The 22,867-nt window shown below is 32.0% G+C and overlaps 1 protein-coding gene across 11 annotated transcripts in view; it reads left to right on the top strand.

Annotated features, from left to right (window-relative positions):
• LOC132951827 (basement membrane-specific heparan sulfate proteoglycan core protein) overlaps nt 1-22,867 on the top strand; it is a 168,558-nt gene that overhangs the window by 140,864 nt on the left and 4,827 nt on the right. For 10 of the 11 annotated variants that reach the window (XM_061023819.1, XM_061023818.1, XM_061023822.1 and 7 more), the window contains 56 exons: nt 961-1,094; nt 1,151-1,244; nt 1,885-2,022; nt 2,094-2,225; nt 2,386-2,499; nt 2,566-2,759; nt 2,851-3,075; nt 3,138-3,440; nt 3,507-3,691; nt 3,762-3,906; nt 4,067-4,224; nt 4,293-4,432; nt 4,513-4,580; nt 4,794-4,934; nt 5,001-5,138; nt 5,208-5,351; nt 5,419-5,621; nt 5,706-5,931; nt 6,014-6,181; nt 6,251-6,441; nt 6,513-6,642; nt 6,740-6,892; nt 6,955-7,218; nt 7,280-7,430; nt 8,200-8,360; nt 8,428-8,605; nt 8,698-8,834; nt 8,927-9,104; nt 9,303-9,451; nt 9,517-9,643; nt 9,710-10,019; nt 10,084-10,228; nt 10,584-10,701; nt 10,778-10,958; nt 11,033-11,272; nt 11,336-11,673; nt 11,767-11,967; nt 12,190-12,356; nt 12,422-12,518; nt 12,646-12,755; nt 12,830-13,001; nt 14,810-14,944; nt 15,346-15,523; nt 15,609-15,709; nt 15,875-16,026; nt 16,085-16,304; nt 16,384-16,716; nt 17,189-17,407; nt 17,508-17,670; nt 17,784-17,926; nt 18,286-18,542; nt 19,395-19,573; nt 19,675-19,814; nt 19,881-20,075; nt 20,205-20,429; nt 20,899-21,046. In XM_061023819.1, coding sequence (XP_060879802.1) covers nt 961-1,094; nt 1,151-1,244; nt 1,885-2,022; nt 2,094-2,225; nt 2,386-2,499; nt 2,566-2,759; nt 2,851-3,075; nt 3,138-3,440; nt 3,507-3,691; nt 3,762-3,906; nt 4,067-4,224; nt 4,293-4,432; nt 4,513-4,580; nt 4,794-4,934; nt 5,001-5,138; nt 5,208-5,351; nt 5,419-5,621; nt 5,706-5,931; nt 6,014-6,181; nt 6,251-6,441; nt 6,513-6,642; nt 6,740-6,892; nt 6,955-7,218; nt 7,280-7,430; nt 8,200-8,360; nt 8,428-8,605; nt 8,698-8,834; nt 8,927-9,104; nt 9,303-9,451; nt 9,517-9,643; nt 9,710-10,019; nt 10,084-10,228; nt 10,584-10,701; nt 10,778-10,958; nt 11,033-11,272; nt 11,336-11,673; nt 11,767-11,967; nt 12,190-12,356; nt 12,422-12,518; nt 12,646-12,755; nt 12,830-13,001; nt 14,810-14,944; nt 15,346-15,523; nt 15,609-15,709; nt 15,875-16,026; nt 16,085-16,304; nt 16,384-16,716; nt 17,189-17,407; nt 17,508-17,670; nt 17,784-17,926; nt 18,286-18,542; nt 19,395-19,573; nt 19,675-19,814; nt 19,881-20,075; nt 20,205-20,429; nt 20,899-21,046 — 9,736 coding nt within the window. The remainder of the gene's footprint in view (nt 1-960; nt 1,095-1,150; nt 1,245-1,884; nt 2,023-2,093; nt 2,226-2,385; nt 2,500-2,565; nt 2,760-2,850; nt 3,076-3,137; nt 3,441-3,506; nt 3,692-3,761; nt 3,907-4,066; nt 4,225-4,292; nt 4,433-4,512; nt 4,581-4,793; nt 4,935-5,000; nt 5,139-5,207; nt 5,352-5,418; nt 5,622-5,705; nt 5,932-6,013; nt 6,182-6,250; nt 6,442-6,512; nt 6,643-6,739; nt 6,893-6,954; nt 7,219-7,279; nt 7,431-8,199; nt 8,361-8,427; nt 8,606-8,697; nt 8,835-8,926; nt 9,105-9,302; nt 9,452-9,516; nt 9,644-9,709; nt 10,020-10,083; nt 10,229-10,583; nt 10,702-10,777; nt 10,959-11,032; nt 11,273-11,335; nt 11,674-11,766; nt 11,968-12,189; nt 12,357-12,421; nt 12,519-12,645; nt 12,756-12,829; nt 13,002-14,809; nt 14,945-15,345; nt 15,524-15,608; nt 15,710-15,874; nt 16,027-16,084; nt 16,305-16,383; nt 16,717-17,188; nt 17,408-17,507; nt 17,671-17,783; nt 17,927-18,285; nt 18,543-19,394; nt 19,574-19,674; nt 19,815-19,880; nt 20,076-20,204; nt 20,430-20,898; nt 21,047-22,867) is intronic. The other variant, XM_061023823.1, reaches the window with a different exon arrangement.

Genomic DNA, 22,867 nt, shown 5'->3' on the forward strand with positions numbered 1-22,867 from the left:
ATCCAGATGAGATTTATATATTAAATAAACAAAATAATATTAAATATAGATATTATAATTAATAATTATTATATTTGGGTATTAACAAAATCTCAACACAAAAATAATTTAATTATCTATCTGAATGATTGAAAAATTATTATTTCTTATCATCTAAGTACAATGATACTATTTGGAATATTTGAATATAATTCATAATTAAATAGATTTTAGATAATGTTTTACAAGTAACGATTAAATAGTGTGACCATAAATGTCTTGTTCAAAAAAGCAACAATTTCTAAAAAAAATTTTAAGAATTATCGATAGGGATCTCCTTTGATAAAACGCTTATTACTTAATTATTACTACGCTAATTATTTAACTTTTATAAATTATCGCTTAATAGTAAAATAACCATAGGTATTTTACATATTATAACATAATATTATACATATGGAGGTATTTGCTATTTGTAATATAATTAGATATAATTGACGATTGAATAATGATTGTGGTCAATGCGTGAATGGAATTAATTTTTTTTGACTAAAACCACGGATCATATAAAAAAAATATTTATTTTTATCATACAAATTTTATACAAAATTAATACTTTAAATTTTCATGAATGCGGGACAAACGCGGGACTATTCAAAATGGGGGATGTAGATCTCAGAAGCGGGATAATCCCCGATATTTTGTGATGTCTAGAACAGTCTTAATCATTAATACTGTATGAAAGTAGTTTTATTTTATGAATAACAAAATAGTAAAACTAAAAGGTGTCTAATCATTATAGTTATCTATCTGATGTATTGTGTATTTTAATAATATACCTAACTATTATTAGTGTTCATTGTTCATAAGTTTTTATTTAGTTTTGCATGTTGTTCGCATGTCGTTTTTGGTTTGGGTATTTTTATTTAGAATAATTATACTTTACATTAATGGACAATTATATTTCTATTCGTTGCGTAGACAGAGAAGTAGTATTTCAATGCAGAGATGAAGGTCCTCTGAGAGCACCTGTTAGATGGTCTCGGGGCAATGGATTGTATTTACCTCATGGATCTAGAGACATCGGAGGCCGATTGGAAATGCCTAATATCAAGGTAAATTTACATAATTATTCATTTCTTCAAATGCTTAAATGTCTGAAATAATTTAGGTTGAACACAGTGGCACGTATGTGTGCGAGGCAATTGGTTTCTCAGCTTCCGACCCTGGATCCCGCGTATCTGTCTTCCTAAAAGTAGAACCATGTAAGTAAAACATCTAAACATTACGAATGATGCTTTTAAATTTATATTTAAAAAAAAATAAATACTTACCGAATACAAGCTGCAAGGAAACATAAACATATAATACCAATTATAAATAATAAATGGAAATTTGGTTTACCTGCAACAAGAAATTTTAATATTAATCGCTACTCAGGTATGTACATAATTCAGCCGAAATACATAATGAATATATTGGTTTTATTATGTGTATTACTATAAAATGTATTTTTTACTTTGCTGACGTTTGTATTTGATCTAAATGTAAGTAGATTTTGTTATTTTAAAATCGTTTAGTAGGTGTCGACATTTTAAATATATATATAGGTAGGTACATTTATGAAATAATGTACATCTTTTGTATATTTGTATTTATTTAATATACTTGCCTATTTACGTTATTTTTAATGTCAAGTGTTTTAATACTATTATGTATAAATGGCATATTATTAATTAATACATTTTTAATTAATAACTAAATTAGTAATTACTTATTGTTTAATGTATGTTCGATATTCGTATTCGTATTACCTATGTATATAATTTATACAATTAAAAATGTCACACATTCATATTTTAATTGTTTTAATATTCAATATAATATTTATGAATTATATTTCAGGGATTGATGTAACGGTTCGGCCCATAGAATCGTGTGGTTTAAATGAAGCTACGTGTTCCAATAAACAATGTATATTAAAGACAAAAGTTTGTGACGGTCAAATAGATTGTTTAGATGGATCAGATGAAACCCGTTGCAGTATGTTTAGATTTAATTAAAGCCTTGGTTAAAAATACTAATACCTATACGTTGATTACTGTAATTTTTAGATATGTTTGGATGTCAACCCAACGAGTTTAGATGTAGTAATAAAAAATGTATACTCAAAACTTGGGTGTGTGATGGTCAAGATGATTGCGGAGATAATTTTGATGAACAGAACTGTGAACAAAGAGTATCGGGTGTGTAATGATTATTAATAAATATATTATTTTTTTTACGTAATATACCGATATAGGTAGGCGTATGTCTGTACCTACTGTGTGTTGGTAGATATTGTAAAATTATAAATTATTATAATTTTATTACGATATTATTACGATTTTTTTTATCATTTTATAGATTCTCGCTGTTTGTATAGCGAATTTGAGTGCAGAAATAAAGAGTGCATTCCAAAATCATTCCAATGTGATTCTCAAAGTGATTGTTCAGATGGAAGTGATGAAATTGGTTGTCGTAAGTAGAATAATGAGTATACATTGGTCACACTACTTTATTTTAATGATTTTAATTTTAATTTAGTTCCTGTACAATTTCAAACTACACCACCTCCTCTGATAACACTTGAGATCGGAGAAGTGTTTGTAACAACATGCAAAGCTGTTGGTGTACCAATCCCAGAAATATCATGGCGATTGAACTGGGGTCATGTTCCAACAAAATGTGAAATGACTAGTGTTAACGGACTTGGTACACTCACTTGTCCTAATATTCAGGTATAATGTTTATCATTTTAAACAAATTATTGCATACACTTTTGTTTTACATTTAGTTTAAACTAATATGCACCTATTTTATGGATTTTAGGAAGCTGATCAAGGTGCGTATAGTTGTGAAGGTATCAATATACATGGTTCCGAAATAGCAGTACCAGACACAATATTAGTTGTAAAACGACCTAATTTAATTCAACCAACCGCATGCCCTAAAGGAACCTTTAATGATGTAGCTTTATCTCAAAATGATTGTATAAACTGTTTTTGTTTTGGAATCTCAAGTAATTGCAGAAGCTCCAAACTCTTCAAGATTCAGGTTTGAAAATCTCACATTGTGTTTATTTGGATTAATCAAATCTAATATTTTGTTTCTTCTAGAATACACCATCATTGCATCAACTTAGAATAGCTAATGTTTATATAGAAGCTTCTTCATTTAGAGTAGAACTACAATCAGCAAGTTCTACTGCTCATCAAATAAATGTTAATGGAAATGAAGCTTTACAAGTGTTTACAGTCAATAATACTTCAAAGCAATCTGAAGACACATATCCATACTTCAAGTTCCCAGAAAGCTATTTAGGCAATCAGCTTAAATCTTACGGGGGATACATAACATATATAGTTAGGTACGAGGGAAACGGAAATCCAATTACATTCACACCAGACATTATTTTGATTGTAAGGAATTTAATTTTTAATTTATACGTTTTAATGAACAATGAATGATGCTTAACATTTCACTAGGGAAATGGCATTAAACTTCTGTACTTTGGTCCGGAAACAACAGTAGGCATAGACACAGTTGTATCTGCTAGATTATTTGCTGATGTTTGGAAAAAAGAAAGTACCGGGTTCAGTTATTCTGATAGCCTAGCAACCAGGGAAGAAGTTATGATGGTTTTAGCTAATGTAGAAAATATTTTAATCAGGTATCTATCCCATTAATATATTTTTTCCATTAAACTGTTGATGTAATATATTATGTTGATTGCTCAAAAGGGGTCAGTATGTTTCTCAACAATCTGAAACAAACATCAAACACATAAAAATGGATTCTGCACAAACAATGAAAAGTGTAAATGAATATGTAGCATTTGTTGAGGAGTGCCAATGTCCAGCAGGTTATACTGGTCTATCATGTGAAGTAAGTGTCAAATATGTACTAATCAATATAATCAAATGTATGAAAAGTATTTATTTAGGTTAGGTTATGTTATGTTAATATCATTTTTGTATTCACAATTTATACTCGTTTTTGTTTATTCACATTATGCATGTTTAAATATTTAATCGTTCTTTTATAGAGTTGTGCTCCTGGATATGTACGCAGACAACAAGGTTCTTGGTTAGGACAATGTTACAAAGAAGATACAGAAGTCTGTCCGATAGGAATGTATGGATCACCACCGAGAGGAGTACCATGTAGACATTGTCCTTGTCCCTTAACATCATCCGGCAATCAGTAATTAACAATTGTTTTTATTTTTAATAAAAATGTCAAACCTTTTTTTTAATAATTGTCTCCTATAGATTTGGTAAAGGTTGCTACCTAGATACTGATGGGTTACCGACATGTAATTGTATTGATGGATATGTTGGACGAAGGTGCGAACAATGTGCCTCTGGATATTCAGGAAATCCTTTACAACCAGGAGATTATTGCAAACAGGGTAAACAAACCAAAAAATAAGATTACCATTAAGAGTAGGTTTACTGCTGTGATCACACTTTATGATAATTAATTTTTCAGGTATATGTGATGCAGTTGGTTCAACATCACCATTCCCTGATGAGAGTACTGGAAAATGTGTTTGCAAGGTAAGTCTAATGTATTAACATTCTATGTTTTCGGAATAAATTAATAATTCTGTCAAATTTTATTTGCTAATGCTGTCTTATTTACTAACACTTGTGGTAAGTATAATTTATAATTATTGCAATAAAATGTTTTTCCTATTTTATGGATTCAACAAAAAACCAAAAATCAAGTATAAAGTATTAACATATTCTTTTTCATTAACTTTTAATTAGGATTATACAACTGGTGATTTATGTAACCAATGTAAGGCTAACACGTTCAACATTGCACCAGATAATCAATTTGGTTGCATCAGCTGTTTCTGCATGGGTCTATCCAATCAATGCACCAGTTCTAGGCTGTACAGACAAGAAGTAAATATTATTTAACTCATGAGATTTTTCAGTAGACAGTATGTATACAAACGTATAATGTTATAGGTGCACGCAACATTCGCAAGGACCCACCAAGACATAAAATTAATTCAGCGTAAAAACTTTGTTCCGTTGCCAAATTTAGAAGTGGACTCAAGTACAAGAGAACTTGTTTATAGAGAATTTCCACCAGGCAGTCAAGAAGTATAAACAATCACTGTTAAATTCTATACCTACTGGAAAAATATTTTTTATATGCTATATTATTATTAGGTATATTATTGGCAATTACCTCCACGGTTTCTGGGAAATAAAATAACTTCATATGGTGGTTCTCTGAGTTACATCTTAAGACATGTTCCAGTTCCAGGTGGTCAATCCTCCAAAAACAGTGCACCAGATATCGAACTCATAAGTGTAAATATTCAAATAATTATCGCAAACAAAAGCATTTCTGTTGTCATTTTTTGTTCTAAAATTTCAGGAAAACAAAATCCGATTATTGCATTACAGTCGTGAAAACGTAGAACCAAATACTTTAAAAACCACTTCAGTTAAGTTATTGGAACAAAATTGGCAACGACCAGATGGTCAGGTAGCAGATCGCGAACATTTATTAATGGCATTGGCTGGTTTGAAATCCATATTAATTAAAGCAACTTACACAACTGGTACTAAAGAAGTAGCGTAAGTATATTTACAGTGGCAATACAGTGGTGAAAATATATGCTGCTTGATATTATTATTGATTATTATCATTTTCCACCACAGGATACAGTCAGTAACGCTTGAAATCACTGATTCATTCAATACCGGAAAAAATAGAGCTGTTGAAGTGGAAGAATGTTTGTGCCCAGAAGGTTACAAAGGTCTGTCATGTGAAGAATGTGCTGTTGGCTACACGAGAAATGGCCAAGGTCTCTATTTAGAAATATGTGAACCATGTACATGTAACGGTCATTCAAATCATTGTGATCCTGATTCTGGAATTTGTGTTGTAAGTCAATATTAATTGAATGATAAATTAAGTATTATTAATTATTAACCATGATGTATACTAATAAATTCTGAACTTACAGAACTGTCAAAATCATACGATGGGAGATACATGTAATGAGTGTTTACCTGGTTATACAGGTAACCCACAAAAAGGCATACCATGTGAAGCCAATGAAGAGATTTCGGTCTGTGATTGTGATTCCCAGGGTACTTTATTACCTTGCCAAGAAAATAGATGTATTTGCAAAGTATAACAAAATATATAATTAAGTAATACATAAATAGATCAAATACGTATAAATAATTAACATTTATAGACCAATGTCGAAGGACCTCGTTGTGACCGTTGTAGACCTGGTACATTTGATTTATCAGAAAACCATGTAGAAGGATGTTTAGAGTGTTTCTGTTCTGGAGTTTCCCAAAACTGTTATCCTTCCAATTTATTTGTTACTCAAATTCCAATGCAGTTATTTGGACAAAGTCACGGTTTTACTTTAACTGATAGGTATTTCTTATAATTTATTTATATATTGTTAATACTCAGAAATTAAACTAACTAAAAATGTATTTTCTCAGTACTAGAAATAGGTTCATTAAATCTGGCTTTTCAACTGACGTGTCTAGAAATGAAATTGGCTATGACTATACACCTAATCGTGGCGAACAACTATTTTGGTCATTGCCATCTTCTTTTACAGGAAATAAGGTATCGTATTATAAGTTTATGTAAATTATGCAATGAATAGTAAATACATTATAAAAATAATTTAAGCTCAATTATATGGATTATGTATTAAATTTAGGTTACATCCTATGGAGGTTTCCTTAATTGGACCCAACGCTATACTACTTTTCCAGGGTCCACAATACGTGATGACACCGACATAATACTTGTTGGAAGTGGAATATGGTTATTTAAATCAAACGATAAAAAAGTTCTGCCAGGCGAAACAACCGTATATATTTTCACCTTAAAGTATACCTATATAAGTGTATATTTTATATTTTTTTTTTATAGGTACTAAATACTCATTTAGTAGAAAAAGGTTGGCGTCGATTAATTTCCTCAGGACCACAACCAGCATCAAGAGCTGAATTTATGAAAGTACTTTCGTCTATTGAAGCCATCCTAATTCGTGCAATACATGCTTCTCAGATTAATAGAACATACCTCAGTGATGTCAGTTTAGATACAGCTATTGAATCTGAGACTGGTGGTGTACGATCAACCAGTGTTGAAATATGCAGATGTCCAGTTGGTCACAGAGGAACATCATGTGAAGTATGTAGAATAATCTCTATCAAATGTACGGTAGTCTTTAATAAATCATTTTTCAAATTAGATATGTAGTGTTGGATATTACAAGGACACCAATGACCAATGCACAAGATGCCCATGTAATGCTAACGAAGAAAGCTGTTCACTAGGCTCAGACTCAAGAGTCATTTGTAATTGTCTCTCTGGATACACCGGATCTTCCTGCAATACTTTAGGTAATACATATATTTTATAATGACAGTATATTTTTCATTAACAAAATACATCGATAACTTAATCACGTTTTCGATAATACTGGATAACCAAATTATTTTGCACGTATTCATTTCTATATTTTATTTTAGCACATAATTGTAGCTCATCAAATTCAAATAAATGTTTCTAAATAGCAACTTTTGAAAGCAAATATGGGCTTTACATAAACTTAACGGCAGGTGCTTAACCCGAGATTATCGGTACAGATTAATCAAAAATTACCAATGGTGATGCGTAGTTTAAACAATGAACAGCAGTTAACACTTGGACAAATATCCACATTGATATATCCAAGCACTATACACCAAAATATTAATTATTAGTCCATCAAAATGGGATCTAATAAGAACCGTAGGCATTTTTCAATTGTAATCCTTAAGGGTATTTTTTATGGACCTATATACTGCTATAGGAATTGTATATATTGAAAATTATAATTTCAATAATATAATTAGACAAATTTTGTTTAAAGAAGTCTACTTTAAACATTAATTGAATTTGACATATTATCATTATCAAAAAAAAAAAAACTAATAACTATTAACTAATAAGTAACATAAACCTACAGTTAACACCCATTGTATATTATAACTTCTTATAGATTTAAGGTAATAACACAAAAAAATTATTTAAAAAACTCTAAGGACAACTAATTAATACCTACTTCTGAACTATAAGAAATATTTTCTAAATGTAGTGGTGCAATAACTAATATACTTTTATTTGCAGTTAATAATAGACTAACAACCACAACCACAACTACAACCAGAACACCACCACCACTACCTCAGCCAGAAATTTATATTCAAATAACTGAGCCGAAAATTGAAATTGTTGAAATAGGAAATACAGTCACATTACACTGTGCTGCCAATTCTCGTCGTTCACAAGTAAAATATTATTTATTTTTTTAATTTCATGAAATAACTTGTAACATATTTTGCCTGTGCTTTTCAGAGAATCAGTATAACATGGTCAAAAGAAGACGGATATTTACCATCTGACCGTACACAAGACAATGGGTCAGGTTACTTGTATATAACTAGTGTAGAACCTTCAGATAGTGGTGTGTATATTTGTACAGCATCTGATGGATATTCATCCTTCAGTGACAAAAAAATACTGAGAATAGGAGGTAAGAATGTCAACATTAAATAAATAAATGTATTTACTTGTATAGTAAAGTTCTTAAGTTATTTATTAAAAAATGTATTCTTTTCATATTAGATCAAACGAAAACAACCAGTAAACCAATACAAAGTCAGCCAGAAATTTACATCACAGTTTCAGACCCATCGATCGAGATCGTGGAAATTGGTAGTACTGTAAGGTTTAGATGTGATGCAAGATCTAGACGAAGTCGGGTATAATAATTAATGTTTTCTTTACATACAATATACATATATAATAATTTAAATAACAATATTCATAATAATGTTTGTAAATATTTGTTAAGCCTGTTGTGTTAAAATGGACAAGAGAAGGTGGTAGTTTACCTGCAAATAGAGCAATCGATAATGGATCAGGATATTTGCTATTTACAAATCTTGACACATCGGATTCTGGAGTATATGTATGCACCGCTTCTGATGGTTATTCAGCAATTAGTGAAAAGAAAACACTTGCTGTTGGAGGTAATGATTAACATTTATATATTTATTTTCATGTAAAATATACAAATATTTATTTTTATTCCATGCTCTCAAAATAGAATTTCGTCAGGATATAAACACTATTGGTAAAATTGATACGTGTATATAATATCATAATATTAGAGTAAAATATTATAGTATTTCAATTATAATTGTATTAATTAAAATATTGATATCTAGGTGGAACAAATATTATTAAGCCAACTGTTGAAATCAGACCTAAATACCTAAAACTCGTAGTTGGTGATCCAGCTGAATTCACTTGTCAGTCTCCCGGAGCGCCTACACTTGAATGGTATAGAGGATTAGATCAACAGTTCAACCCATCTGTGAGTTATTTATAATTACTTATAAAATAAATGATATAATTAATAAATCATTGATTCAAATTTAGTATGTGTCGGAAGATGGTGTGTTCCGTATTCCAGCAGTAAAACAATCCGATCAAGGCACTTATTTCTGTAGAGCAACAAATCAAAATGGCGAAACTGATTCGCAGAGAGTCATAATTTATATTGAACGTAAAATTAAAACATTGTGATTAATTTTAACTGCACAAGCTAATATTTGTACTTTTATTAAAACAGCTTCCCAAAACGCCATAAATGGATCAAATGATTTATTGTCACTGACAATAGATCCACCTCAATATTCAGGACCTGGTGATGTTGTACGTCTTCAATGTACCATTTCAGATGAGACTCAGTATGGTGTGAAATGGTCTAAAGTAGGAAATCAACCATTGCCATATGGATCTGAACAAAGTTCAAGTGGTCTTTTGACTCTTCACCGTCTTAAACCTTCCAACTCTGGAACGTATGTCTGTTCAGCTATTTCATATAGGTCTGGAGCGATTGAATCAGAAGTCGAAGTACCAGTCAATATTGTACAAAGAAGGTAAATATTATTTTTTGAACAACTACATCAAATTGAAAAATAACTGGATTTTTGTTGAATGTAGAAATCCCCCAAGCTTACGCATTGAACCAGACAAGCAAATAGTTCCACAAGGTACCCTCGCGGAACTCAGATGTCTGTCAACTACCGATCCCAATCTTCAAGTACAATGGTTTAAAATCAATGAGAATTTAACGCCTAATGTTCAGGTATGCATACGATTGTACACCTATACTTTGTCCGTCATGACAATAGAACCCTTTTGTTTCACATATGAGTTATTACTTATTTACATATTTCCTTTTTTTAATCGTTTTAATCACTAATTTCAATCAAAATATAATTCAATGTGTCAGTCTTATACTCATATATTCATAAATTCTTTGTCTTGTTGTAACCGAGGTTTGATCGGATATTAATTAATTTCTTTATACACATTGTAAAAAATTTTTATTGTATTAGGAATTTGAGTATTGACATATTTTTAATTTCTCTTGGTCAACAAAATATACATTATATTATTATTTATTTTCCTACTTTATATATGCTTACTTGATTTTTTAGATAAGTGGATCTTTATTACGCATACCTTCGGCTCAAGTCAAAGACCGTGGTATATATGTTTGTAAAGGTACAAATGAAGGTGGAACAGCACAAGCATCTTCCATTATTGATATTGAACGTACGTATTTATTAAAACATAGGTAGTAATATATTAAACACGGTTATATCAATAATATTATTATATAATTTGTTAGGAAGGGAAGCTCCAACTATTGAATTATACCCAAGTGCTAAACAAATTGTAAATATTGGAAGTAGTGTATTATACCAATGCCGAGTAACTGGAGGAGTTCCTACACCTGTTGTCAAGTGGACTAGACGCAATGGTGAAAGTTTACCTAGTCAAATGGAAGAGATTCCACCGGGAGTAATCAAGTATAGCAAAATTAAATGAAAACATTATAATATTTTATTTCAAATATACTTAATCTCAATGTATTATGTTTTAGAATTACTGGTATGGAAGCATCTAGTGCAGGAGAATATGTTTGTGAAGCTAGAAACAATGCTGGCATGGCATCAGCTATAGCTGTACTTGAAATCCAATCTCTTCCCGTTATTAGGTTAAGGCCATCTGGTACTATAACTGTACTACCAGGAAAACAAGTTAAGCTTCGCTGTCAGGCTACTGGAAAACCATCACCCACCGTGACATGGACTAAGCTTACACCGGATTATCCTTCTTACCCGTAAGATTGGTTTGATTTACTGATTTATTGAATTCAGTTTTAACTAAAATTTTATTTTTGCAGTGAATCTCGCAGTAACTCAGGGTCGTCTGACACAGCTGAATATATAATAGAAAATGCTCAACCATCAGATATTGGGACTTATTCCTGTATAGCACAAAATTCTGCCGGACCTGTGGAAGAACGAGTACAACTAATTGTGTCTGAAGACGGTAACGAAATATCTGGAGGAGAAAATGATGGAAAATTAAACACAAATGAAGAGGAAAATAAAACATCTGGCCCGTTTAGAGGTGATATAGCTGGAAATGACGAAAGCGGAGGTGACATTTCTATCACTAAACCAGAAGATGAATTAGTGAATTTGGTTGGATCTAGAGCAGTCCTCACTTGCAATGCTGGTATGTGTAAATACATATATGATCTTACATCTTACTATCCCCACATAGTTAAGAAATGGTTTTAAAATATGAGTCTATTTTACCTGTTTATAGACGCATCAGCAATTAGAGATCGAATTCGACTTACGTGGGTGAGAGGTAACCAACTCTCATTATCGGAAGAACACGATATTATTGATAATATGCTAATTCTAAGAAATGTCCAGAAATCGGATCAAGGGCAGTACAACTGTTTAGGGATAGAATCCGATAGAACTGTCGTTTTTAGTCGATCCATTACATTAAAAGTAGTTGGTAAGTTCAAGTTTAAAATAAAATATTATCGTCTCAAATATTTATGTTTATATGAAAATAATATAATATTTTGTAATTACTAACACGCCGACAGAAAAAAATCAACTTTGTACCATTGGAGGTAAAAAAAAAAATTAATATTTTTGCAATTTTTGACATAATTACCTATTCTATAATATTGTACTAATATGAACAATAATCAAATAAACTTCCATATTTTAGAACCACCAAGAATTTCTTTAAACCCAACACGACAAGTTGTTAAACGAGGTGACAACGCTCAAATTATGTGCACCGCAGATGGAGATCAACCTATTACAATTACCTGGTCGAAATTATCGAGTCGGTCATTACCACCTACTGTACAAACGAATGGAGGATTTTTAAGAGTAATATATACAAATATTTATATTTTTTTTAATTCCTTTTTATACCTTTATTTTGTTATTTGTAGTTTAATGGCATCACTGAACAAGACACTGGTAGATATTTATGTAAGGCTGTCAACAACATCGGAGAAGCTGAATCTGTTGCTGAAGTCATAGTGAACGGTAAAACTTAAATGAATACATTGTAAAAGAATAAATAAAACATTGAGTACATAAATTTATGAGATACATATTGATAAACAGTTTAACTTTGAACTATACAATGTAATTTTTAAATTATACTGTTTAGATAACTCACGAGATCATCCTGCTCCAATCATCAGAGCTGTTGATCACAATCAAGAAGTATTTGAAGGCGGAAACACTAATCTCCGGTGTATACTACCCAAATCAAGTGAAGTGAGTAATACCATCAGTTATAACTGATAATAAATAGATCTTTATACTTATCGATGTTTATAAACATTCAACAGCAATACACTGTAAAATGGAGTCGTACCCGATCACCACTTCCATATGATAGTCAATTACGAGGGGAAATACTAAGCTTACGAAATATACATATGAATGACACTGACCGTTACTTATGTAAAGTCGATAGTCCATTCGGCACAACTACTGACTACATAGATCTCCGTGTTCTCCGTAAGTCATAAACAACAATTAATATTATTTAAATAATACTTAATAGTATTGGTATCTTTATTATTTCATATTATGTTTAGACTTTTTTTTTAAGTTATGGACATCTTATATAGAACGCATATCTGTACATTTTTTAATATTTTTCTTAAAGAAGAATTATAATTTGGTGGTGGTAATTAAAAAATACTTGAATTTTATTACATAAAACATTTTCTTCTAGCTAGACAATTTGAAATATCTATTTTATATTTAATACCTTATATTGAGAATTAACTTTACAATATAATATATTTACACTGGTACAAAATTGTAGAAATAATATATAAATGTAACTTTACTCAATATTGTAAACGTTTGACCTAACTTTTTGATTACTACCATTGACTTAAATATAAAGTGTATTTCATCGTACATTCAATACAATCAATACACTGGTCGAATCTAAACGTAGTATACTAGTATGTGAACTATCCACTTTGGGATTTTATGCAATTTTCATCATCTAGATTAATTTAATAATTATTAACTTCTCACTTTTAGAATAATTAGTGATGCGTTATATGCGTGTAATATATGTTGGTATGTAGTACATATATGTGACTGTTTCTTTACTTCTATATTGTTTGTCTGTAAATAATTACTGAAAAACATACTATACAATTTTTCACTATTAATCATCACTGGTATAAGACTATGATTATACGTTTCAAGTATAAAGTTTTACACTTTTACTATGCACAAGTATCTGTTTATTTGTTGTTTATGTACAGGGTGATTCACCGAAAATGCGCATACCTTTTTTATTCAATAATGCAGATATTTTTAGTTTTTAGTTATTAGTATTTTAGTTATTTAACATATATCATTAAGGATAAAAGGTCCATGATAATGGGTTTGGAAAATATGGGGGCTATTGTGATTTGAACATTTTAGTAATTAATATTGATCCATCAACATTTATAACTTATAAAAATGTTCCAAGGATATTAAATACTATATCCAATATTCAGTGCATTTACTATTTTAAAATAAAAATAAAATAAATATTAAATCTATTTTATAATATTTTTGTGGAAACATTTTTAAGAGTTATTGCAAGAACTATTACCCTTAATATAAACATTTTAATAATTGAGAAATTACTCTTTCAAATTTTAAAGCAAGTACATCAAAATTATCCACTAAATAATTTACAATATAAAAGGGTGGGGGGTTTTCATTCTAATAACAAAAGTGTGTACAACCCCAGAACACTCCTTTAGTAGTACAAAAAATCACAAGAATTTGAAAAATTAAAATTCTTAAAATCAGAATTTGAATAAATTCATTACCATAGGCAAAAATGGGGTGGCATGCTTAGTGAATCATTCTGAATACAATTAAAACTAGACAGTCACATTTTAAATATTATGTTGCGCTTTTTAATTTATTTATCTTCGCTTTACACTTTTTATTCTAAAACACTGCTTTGTGTAAGTAGAACTATAAATACAAAAACTATAGGCATTTTATACATGTATAACAATTATATTTCCTTAACTGCCTATGTATATTATATATTGATGTACTGTACTTGTGTCAACTTTGTAACACGTCCTGCACAATATTGTTATTATTTTGTGTTGTCTCTGCAGACGATACATATTTTATCATAATTACTTTTCTTATGTATAATGCACCAATTTATGTTATAGCTAAATTTTAGTTTTAATATTATATGATTTTATTACTTCTTGCACGATTTTGTCAACTTCTATTGTGGTTTTCGCTTTTGGTGATGGTGGTTGTCTATGTTAACAAAACTTCAGCATCTTGTCTGATTGACGAATTCCGCTGTAACGACGGGCAATGCATTAATTTTATAAATTATTGCGATGGCACATCGGACTGTTCCGACGGTTCGGACGAAGAAGATTCGTGTTTGGAGAAGAAAAATAGAATTGGTTTGTCCCCGTGTTTTTTTTTTTCATAACTAACTTATAGGTACACTTACATTTTGCTTTCTTGATTTTTAAGAATTCACTAATCAACCACACTGGTACTATTCACTTGTCCAATAAATAAATGTACATACAATGCTCAAATGCTTACGGCTATAATAGTTATTTTTGTTTCAATACATTAAACTCATCAAGAAAGCACTATACCTAACCTAACCTAACTATATATTGTATATAAACCATTAATCATTATATATAGATCCGTATATTATTTCAACCTAACTCAGGTAAAACTGTAAAAGACATTTATACATATTACCGGTTGTCTTATATTAATAGTACTTACTTGTGTTTTGATATTATAAACGATCAAACGTAACCTTGTATACATATACTGTGTAAAGGTCGGAACTCTGGTCTTTACATTAAGCCCAGCCAAGGAACGGTGTACATCGGTGACGTTCTAGAGCTTGAGTGTATTTGGACCGATGACGCAAGCGCTAGCGAGTACAGTGAAATTACGTGGGCCAAAGTAAACGACGACATGGAAAACAATGTTGAAAACCTAGGATCCGTAATCAAGTGCGTTATTTATGGGTTTAATCAAATCGCTCAGTGATGATTAAAATTTTAAAAATCTTTAATAACATCGGATTAACCACTACAGGCTTAATGACGTGAGACCAGAGAACACAGGAACTTACAGATGTACGAAACGAGATAAAAACAATAACATCGTCACTGAAGATTACGAGTTGACCGTTACGCGTAAGTTATAACTTCTTTATATTAATTAAAAACTGTCTAACCATAAATTTATACAATGACGCTCCTTGGAATTGCTTTACCTATTATGATTTTCGTAAGTGTTTCAAGACATAAGGTGTTCACTTTATATGAATTGTATTTTAATGGTATTTTTCGTTTACATAGCGACTCCGTCCGATGCGGCTTCGCCATCAGTGAGTACCAAGTACGCGCCATACGGAAAATCTGTTGTAATAGAATGTAACAGCGATCTATCGCTGCCAGTTGAATATTCTTGGGCCAAATTTGGACCTCAAATGGAACCTATATACGATCGCGTAAGACATGATGTATAAAATACATTTTGCCACCATTAATAATTTTCAATATTTTTAGAGAAACTTAACGCTGTACAACGTAACTGAAAAGAGTGCGGGTCTGTACTTTTGCACAGCTTCAAACGAAATGATGAGAATGGATATCCCGACGGTGCTTGTCGTCACCGGAATCGTACCCTCATTCCGTGGCACCGACAGCTACCTAGCGTTCCCGACCCTCCTTAACACTTATTTGGAATTAAACATCGAAGTTCACTTCAAACCCGAAATGAACGATGGTACGTTGTTATTGCGTTACAATAACAATATAACCCTTCTTTTATCGGTTTTAAACTCGTTGCTACATTATTTTTTAAGGATTGATATTGTACAACGGTCAGAAACCTGGTGGTTCGGGCGACTTTTTCTCGTTCGGGCTCCGTGACGGTATTCCCGAGTTCCGTTTTGACGTCGGATCTGGGGCTGCGATCATAAAAGCGACCGAACCTGTGACATTGAACGAATGGCACGTGGCTAGGCTCGAAAGGGTTAAAAAACACGGTAACATGTACATCGACGAACGTGGTCCGTACCGTGGCGTCAGTCCGGGCACGTTCCAAGGAATGGATTTGTCTCAACTCTTGTACATTGGCGGAGTGCCCGACTTTGGGTCGATACACAAAGACGTCGGATTCCAAACCGGATTCATCGGTAAGCGCTCACAACGGCTACAAACCCGCGGTGTACTTACGTTAGCCCCCACACAAAAACTTAAATTTTAAACAAATCTCCTTTATAATATATCAATTATCAACATTTTAAGTGATAAAAATATAATGATTTAATAATTGTTATGAAATTGGTAAGAACCTATATACCTATTTAATATTTCATTAACGGTAAACAAAACTACCAATATATTCGATATTCAAGGTTTTTTTTTGAAGTTGAACCAAAAAATTGTTTTTATGCAAGCATATTAGGTATTATGTATTATACATGTATAACATTGTACACTATTCGAACAATACGTGCATACATTTCATTACATAATCAATAATCATATTACTATAAGCCATGAACAAATTTGAAAACAATTTTAATTTAACTTGGTATTCCATTGGCACTGTAGCATAATATATAGTTCTCAATATAATAATATCATACCGACCGTTCTCTACAGGTTGCGTCAGCGGTTTTAAATCGGAAACCCGTACGTACAACTTGATGAAGGACTCGGTGGACAAACAAGGTTTGGGCACGTGTGATGTTTGTTCCAACAATCAATGTTTGAACCAAGGTATCTGCCAAGAGGCCCAAACCAGACAGGGGTACACGTGCATATGTCAACCCGGCTACAGCGGCGAGTATTGTGACAAGATAAGTGAAGTTTGCACGCCGGGTAAGTCGGAGAGGTTTTTCGAAATCGCACTTGGAAAAATTGACTCGTTGTGCAACAAGTAAATAATTTTTGATATTGAAATTGTTTGCGATTATTATAGGTATCTGTGGGCTCGGTGAATGTTTGGCCGGCCACGAAGAAATCGAATGCAAATGTAAAATCGGCACGCTCGGGAAAAGATGCGAACGTTCCGTTGAAATCGTCGAACCGTATTTCGGGGGCAAATCTTATCTAGCGTACCCGGCACCGACTTCGCAACAGAAGTATTTAAAAAAAAACACTCTTACCCAAAATATATTGCTTTAATGATTTACATGCGTCGTTTATTAATAGTAGTCAGCAAATGTTTTAATCGTATTGTTTTCGCGTATTTCAGACTAATGATATCCCTGAAAATCAATCCGGCGTCCTTGACTGACGGTGTGATTCTGTACGCCGCTCAAAACCACCAAGGAATCGGCCAATTCATGTCAGTGACGTTGAAGAACAGACAAGTGGAATTCCGCTACACCGTGGCCGGTATGTTAAAAGTTTATAACCGGCAGAGCTCGGTAAATTATAAATTCGCTTATTTTTTCTGAAAATTATTTTGACGAATATGATCCAGTACAAGTTTGATTTTAAAATTTAAAACATTTTAGCACATATTTCGATTTTTTTTTTAATCAAAATATGCATAGGTAATATTGTAAAAATATGTTTGTTTTCATTATATATTCCAACTTTTTGAGTGCATTTTAAAATAATATTTCAAAAATTGTATGTCGCATAATTCCCGAGCCCTCATTATTATTTTGTTTATGATATTATATTGATCTTACTTATAGTATTATACTTGTTATTGAAACGACGTGTTGTAACTCTTTAATTCCGTTCAGGTATGACGTCCATGTTGCGAAGCAGACAAAATTTGGAAATTGGAGAGTGGACTACGATAACCGTTAGCCGTAACACGGAAACGCAGGAATGCAAATTGTCAGTCAACAAAGAAACGCCAATCAGATCCATCGAAAACGGTAACATGCACGCCTTGGAACTGAAAACCCACCTGTTCGTGGGCGGTTACGATTCGTACAAGGTGAAAATCGCTAAATCCGTGGAAGTCGAGAACAATTTCAAAGGATGCATAAAAATGGTAATGTCTGCAGTCTTTGGATGTTTGATTTTTATAATTATTTATAAATCACGAAGATCTGAAATTTGTGTTGAATGCTAACCTACTAAGATAGTTGAAGCTGGACTAACTATCGTGTCCACAACATACCATACGTTATATTATATCTATATTTACATAATCTTGGCATATAGGTTGCTTCGAAATTTTTTTTTGTTTCTATTATTATTATACATTTTAATTACACTCGATATACACCCGTTACGTTACTCGCGAGTTCTAATTAGGTCGAAGTCAAATTAATTTTTATTTACTGACATAATATATAGGTATAACACATTAATATATTTTTTTATAAATCATAATAAACCTACATAAAAACTTGAAAGTATAATCAAACTAAAACTTCTTTCAAGTTGTGATCAAAGTTTGTCAAATTAATTTAATTATAGTTGTATGTACCTACTTCCCACTATAATATAATAAAATAAATAATTAAAAATCAATAAATAATTACCTATAAATCAATCATTATTTATAATTTAATATTTCGAAGAAATGTTTGGCTATTAACAGCAATAAGTTGATATTTGATAACTATTTAACTTTCAATTCGTCGCATAATTATCTTTATAATTTTGTCCGTCACTACAATAATAACATAATAATTAATACATTTTTTCTTCGGGACGCAAGTAACCTTTAAGAAATTATAAATATGTACCGGTAATATTGGAATTATTGTTGAGGCGCAAGTAACATAATTGGCAGCCAACCATGTTTTACGTTTAAAATTGAAACACTATGCCTGGCAATGCGCATCGTGTATGCTTAGACCAAATGGCCAATTAATAAACAAAACGTCCGTTTCAGCTCAAAGTGTCCGGAATGGACTTGGACATGATAAGTTCTACCGTGGATTCCGCGAACACTGAAGACTGTGTAGTTGCTCGGGGAGACGCCTGTTCATATAACCACTGCAAGAATTACGCTAACTGCCACACCGCGCCAAAGCACTACGAATACGTATGCGAATGTGAAAACGGATTCAGGTAAACCGATTGCGATCGAATTGAACAATTATGATTATGTTTTTTTACCGGTCGTGTATAATACTGAAATGGGACGTGGTTATACGTGTTTGTGTATATAGTGGTCCGAAGTGTGACGTCGAAGCGAAGTTGTGTTCGACGCTGAAACCGTGTCTCAACGACGGCATCTGCACCGACATCGATTCGAGCTCGTACAGGTGCGACTGCCCTCTCGGACATTCGGGACCGACGTGCAACGAAAGTGCGTATTGATCGTGGTAGACTATTATTTTTATTTTTGTATTTTTAACGCGGAATTTTTTCGCAGAGGTGGTGTTGGACATCACAGCCAATTTTAGCGGCAACAGTTACCTGCAGTTGGAAAACAGCCTACTGGACCGGAACAAGAGGGAACATTCCATATCGATGACGTTCACCACAGACTCAGCCAACGGTCTGTTGTACTGGCAAGGCCAAGAACCTAACAACGACGGAGTGGTCGACAATTACATCGCCATCTCGAGTGAGCGAATAACCGTCAATTATATATATTAATAATAAATCGTTTCAAATTCAGTTTAATTTTTGAGTTGTTTTTTTTTATCGAATTAATACTAATTTCCGTTTATATAAATCGTGTCTCGTCTTGCAGTCGTCAACGGCTACGTGGAACTGAGTCACAGGTTCCAAGGCAGATCGACACCAGCAATCCGAGCCACGGACCATCACGTCAACAACAACGAACCCCACGTGATATTGATCCGCGGGAACGGGGCCGAATGGTCTCTGGAACTGGACAGGTCGACCACAGAGTACGGTAAAGAACGCGACGTGGACATCCAACAGCTCTTGGAAGCCACCGATTTGATATATATCGGTAAGTCACAACAGCTTATTTATTACCTTAGTCAGAGGAAGGGGGCCTAGGGAGTCGTGACGACCCCTCACTCATTGAAACACATTTTTATCAATTCTTTAAATTTAAAATTATTTTATCTACTTATATTTTTAATGTCAATGTACTATAATTTATACTTATGTATTCAAATCAATTAAGTTGTAGATTTTTTTATGGTAACTACTATAAGTTATTATCAAGCAATGAAATTAATGTTAGGTTTTATTTTGTATGTATTGAATCGTAGTAAAAACAATTATAAATATCAAGTGTGTAGGGAAGTTTTTATTTAATTAGCGTTTTTTAAGTTTAAATCATAGATGTCAATAATCAGGAACTTAACATAGGTACTTGACGCCGATCCTTACTCCTTAGTGGTTTTAATAAAAATAAATAAAACATGTCCGTGGTTTTTTGAGTTTTGAAAAAAGCGAATTCTTTTACACAGGTGGAGTACCGGAAGTCATACTGACGACGAACGACAACCATTACAAAGGGTATGAGGGTTGTATCGGTGACGTGCGTGTCCAGGACTCGGGATACGTGAATCTGGGCCAAAAGTCGTTGTCCGGCAAAAACGTTGCTTCGTGTAACAGGTAAATTACGTCATACCATGGACGATATTATTTCATGTGCATTAATATTATATAAAATATTATTCGCAGGGCTGTGAATTTAGCGCAGTAAAAAACTCTTCTAAAGAACTTAATTCCTTCTACAAAAGAGCAATAAGACAATTTAAAAAAAACTTTCAAACTCATTATGTTCACAGCCCTGATTATGTTTTTGTTTGCCCAAGCTAATACTATCTTATTTTATCTTTGTCTATCCGACACGCTGCTTTTCCACGACTCGTGACGGGTAATAAAATAATAACACTATAATAACACTCATCGATCGTTTTCGTTTACGACTCATAGCTATTATTATAAAAAGAACGACTTGAGGCGTATACCGTCTTCGTTGATATTCACACAAACCACTAACGACCAAGTGGTGTTTCAGGTGGACCCGCGGTGGCCCACGGACCCCGCGTGGCCGGACCTCAACGAAACCGGAAACGTTGTGTCCGACACCAATAACGAATGCTTTTGTACACACAATAACTTTAGCATAAGGCTTATGTTAACTACGTTGTTTTTGATATTATTGTTGACTAATTTATAACGTTCCGTGGGAAAATATTACCATTTTACCAATATGTTATTATCCTATGTATATATATAAATTAATATATTATATACCACACTGGTTGTGATTTTATGTTATGTGCCATAATAGAGTATATTATGTATATTGTATATATATACTTATTTATAATAAGTGCTATTACAATAAGTATTTATTATAAGTATTATATGAAAATATGTATTTTGTCTGATACGTGTATATCAAGAGTCGGCGGCTGTAAAAAATGTTAATATAATTATTCGCAAATCGTTTCGTTTTACACCGTCCGACTGAAAAACATAGTTATTAGATATGTATCACCCGATATTGTTATTCGTTGCACATCGTAAAAATGCATTAAAAAAATAATAAACACATAAAGACTTAGGCATAGAAAATTTTATTACGTTTAACTTTTATATTTTTTTATAATATAATAATGTATAGGTACCTATATAATATTAACGTTTGTTACTTAAGATGTCATTAAGGCATTTTAAACGAAAGAGTCAAATTTAAGTCAATTTTACGCCAAAAACATATCTATATTTTGTATTATAATTTAATGGAAACATGCAATTTTGAATGACGGATACATTCCCCTCAATAATATTGCCCAAACGTGCATAAGGCATGTAACGTTAACGACGGGGTATGATGTATTCGATAACCTACACACATTATATATAGGTACCTACGATCTACCACCGCTTCTGTAAGTCTGTATAATATATACTTTTAAACTTTTTTAAAAAAAACGCAGTAAACACGCGTCTCTCAGTTTTCGCACATAATTTTAACAATTAGTGACAACTTATCGCATTGGTGCAATTATATAGGGGGATGCTAAAAGGAATTATAATGTATTCGACGTTCGTGCTCTTGCCTTTTATTAGTATCAATCTTGTATTAATTATGATTTAAAAATAGTATCTACATCAGTCATCGGGTACTCTATGAAAACAATTAATATAATGATGAACGACAAAATTGTTTTTTCACGAGGAGGAAATATAAAAATACGATTTTTTTATTACTTCTACAATCTGATGTTTATAATGTGAGTTTATCATATCGGTAAATATGCTGGTCGATTTTTGTTGTTGTTGTTGGAGTAAGTAATTCTCGCGTGTTTGACAACAGGGGGCAGTGAAAGAAAATTATGTTTAATTTGAATTCGATTTTATGAAAAATTTCCTTATATTATATTGTATTTAAAAATACGGATACATAAAAATAATTAAGAA

Source organism: Metopolophium dirhodum, chromosome 9 (genome assembly GCF_019925205.1).
Source record: "Metopolophium dirhodum isolate CAU chromosome 9, ASM1992520v1, whole genome shotgun sequence".
Lineage (NCBI taxonomy): Eukaryota > Metazoa > Arthropoda > Insecta > Hemiptera > Aphididae > Metopolophium > Metopolophium dirhodum.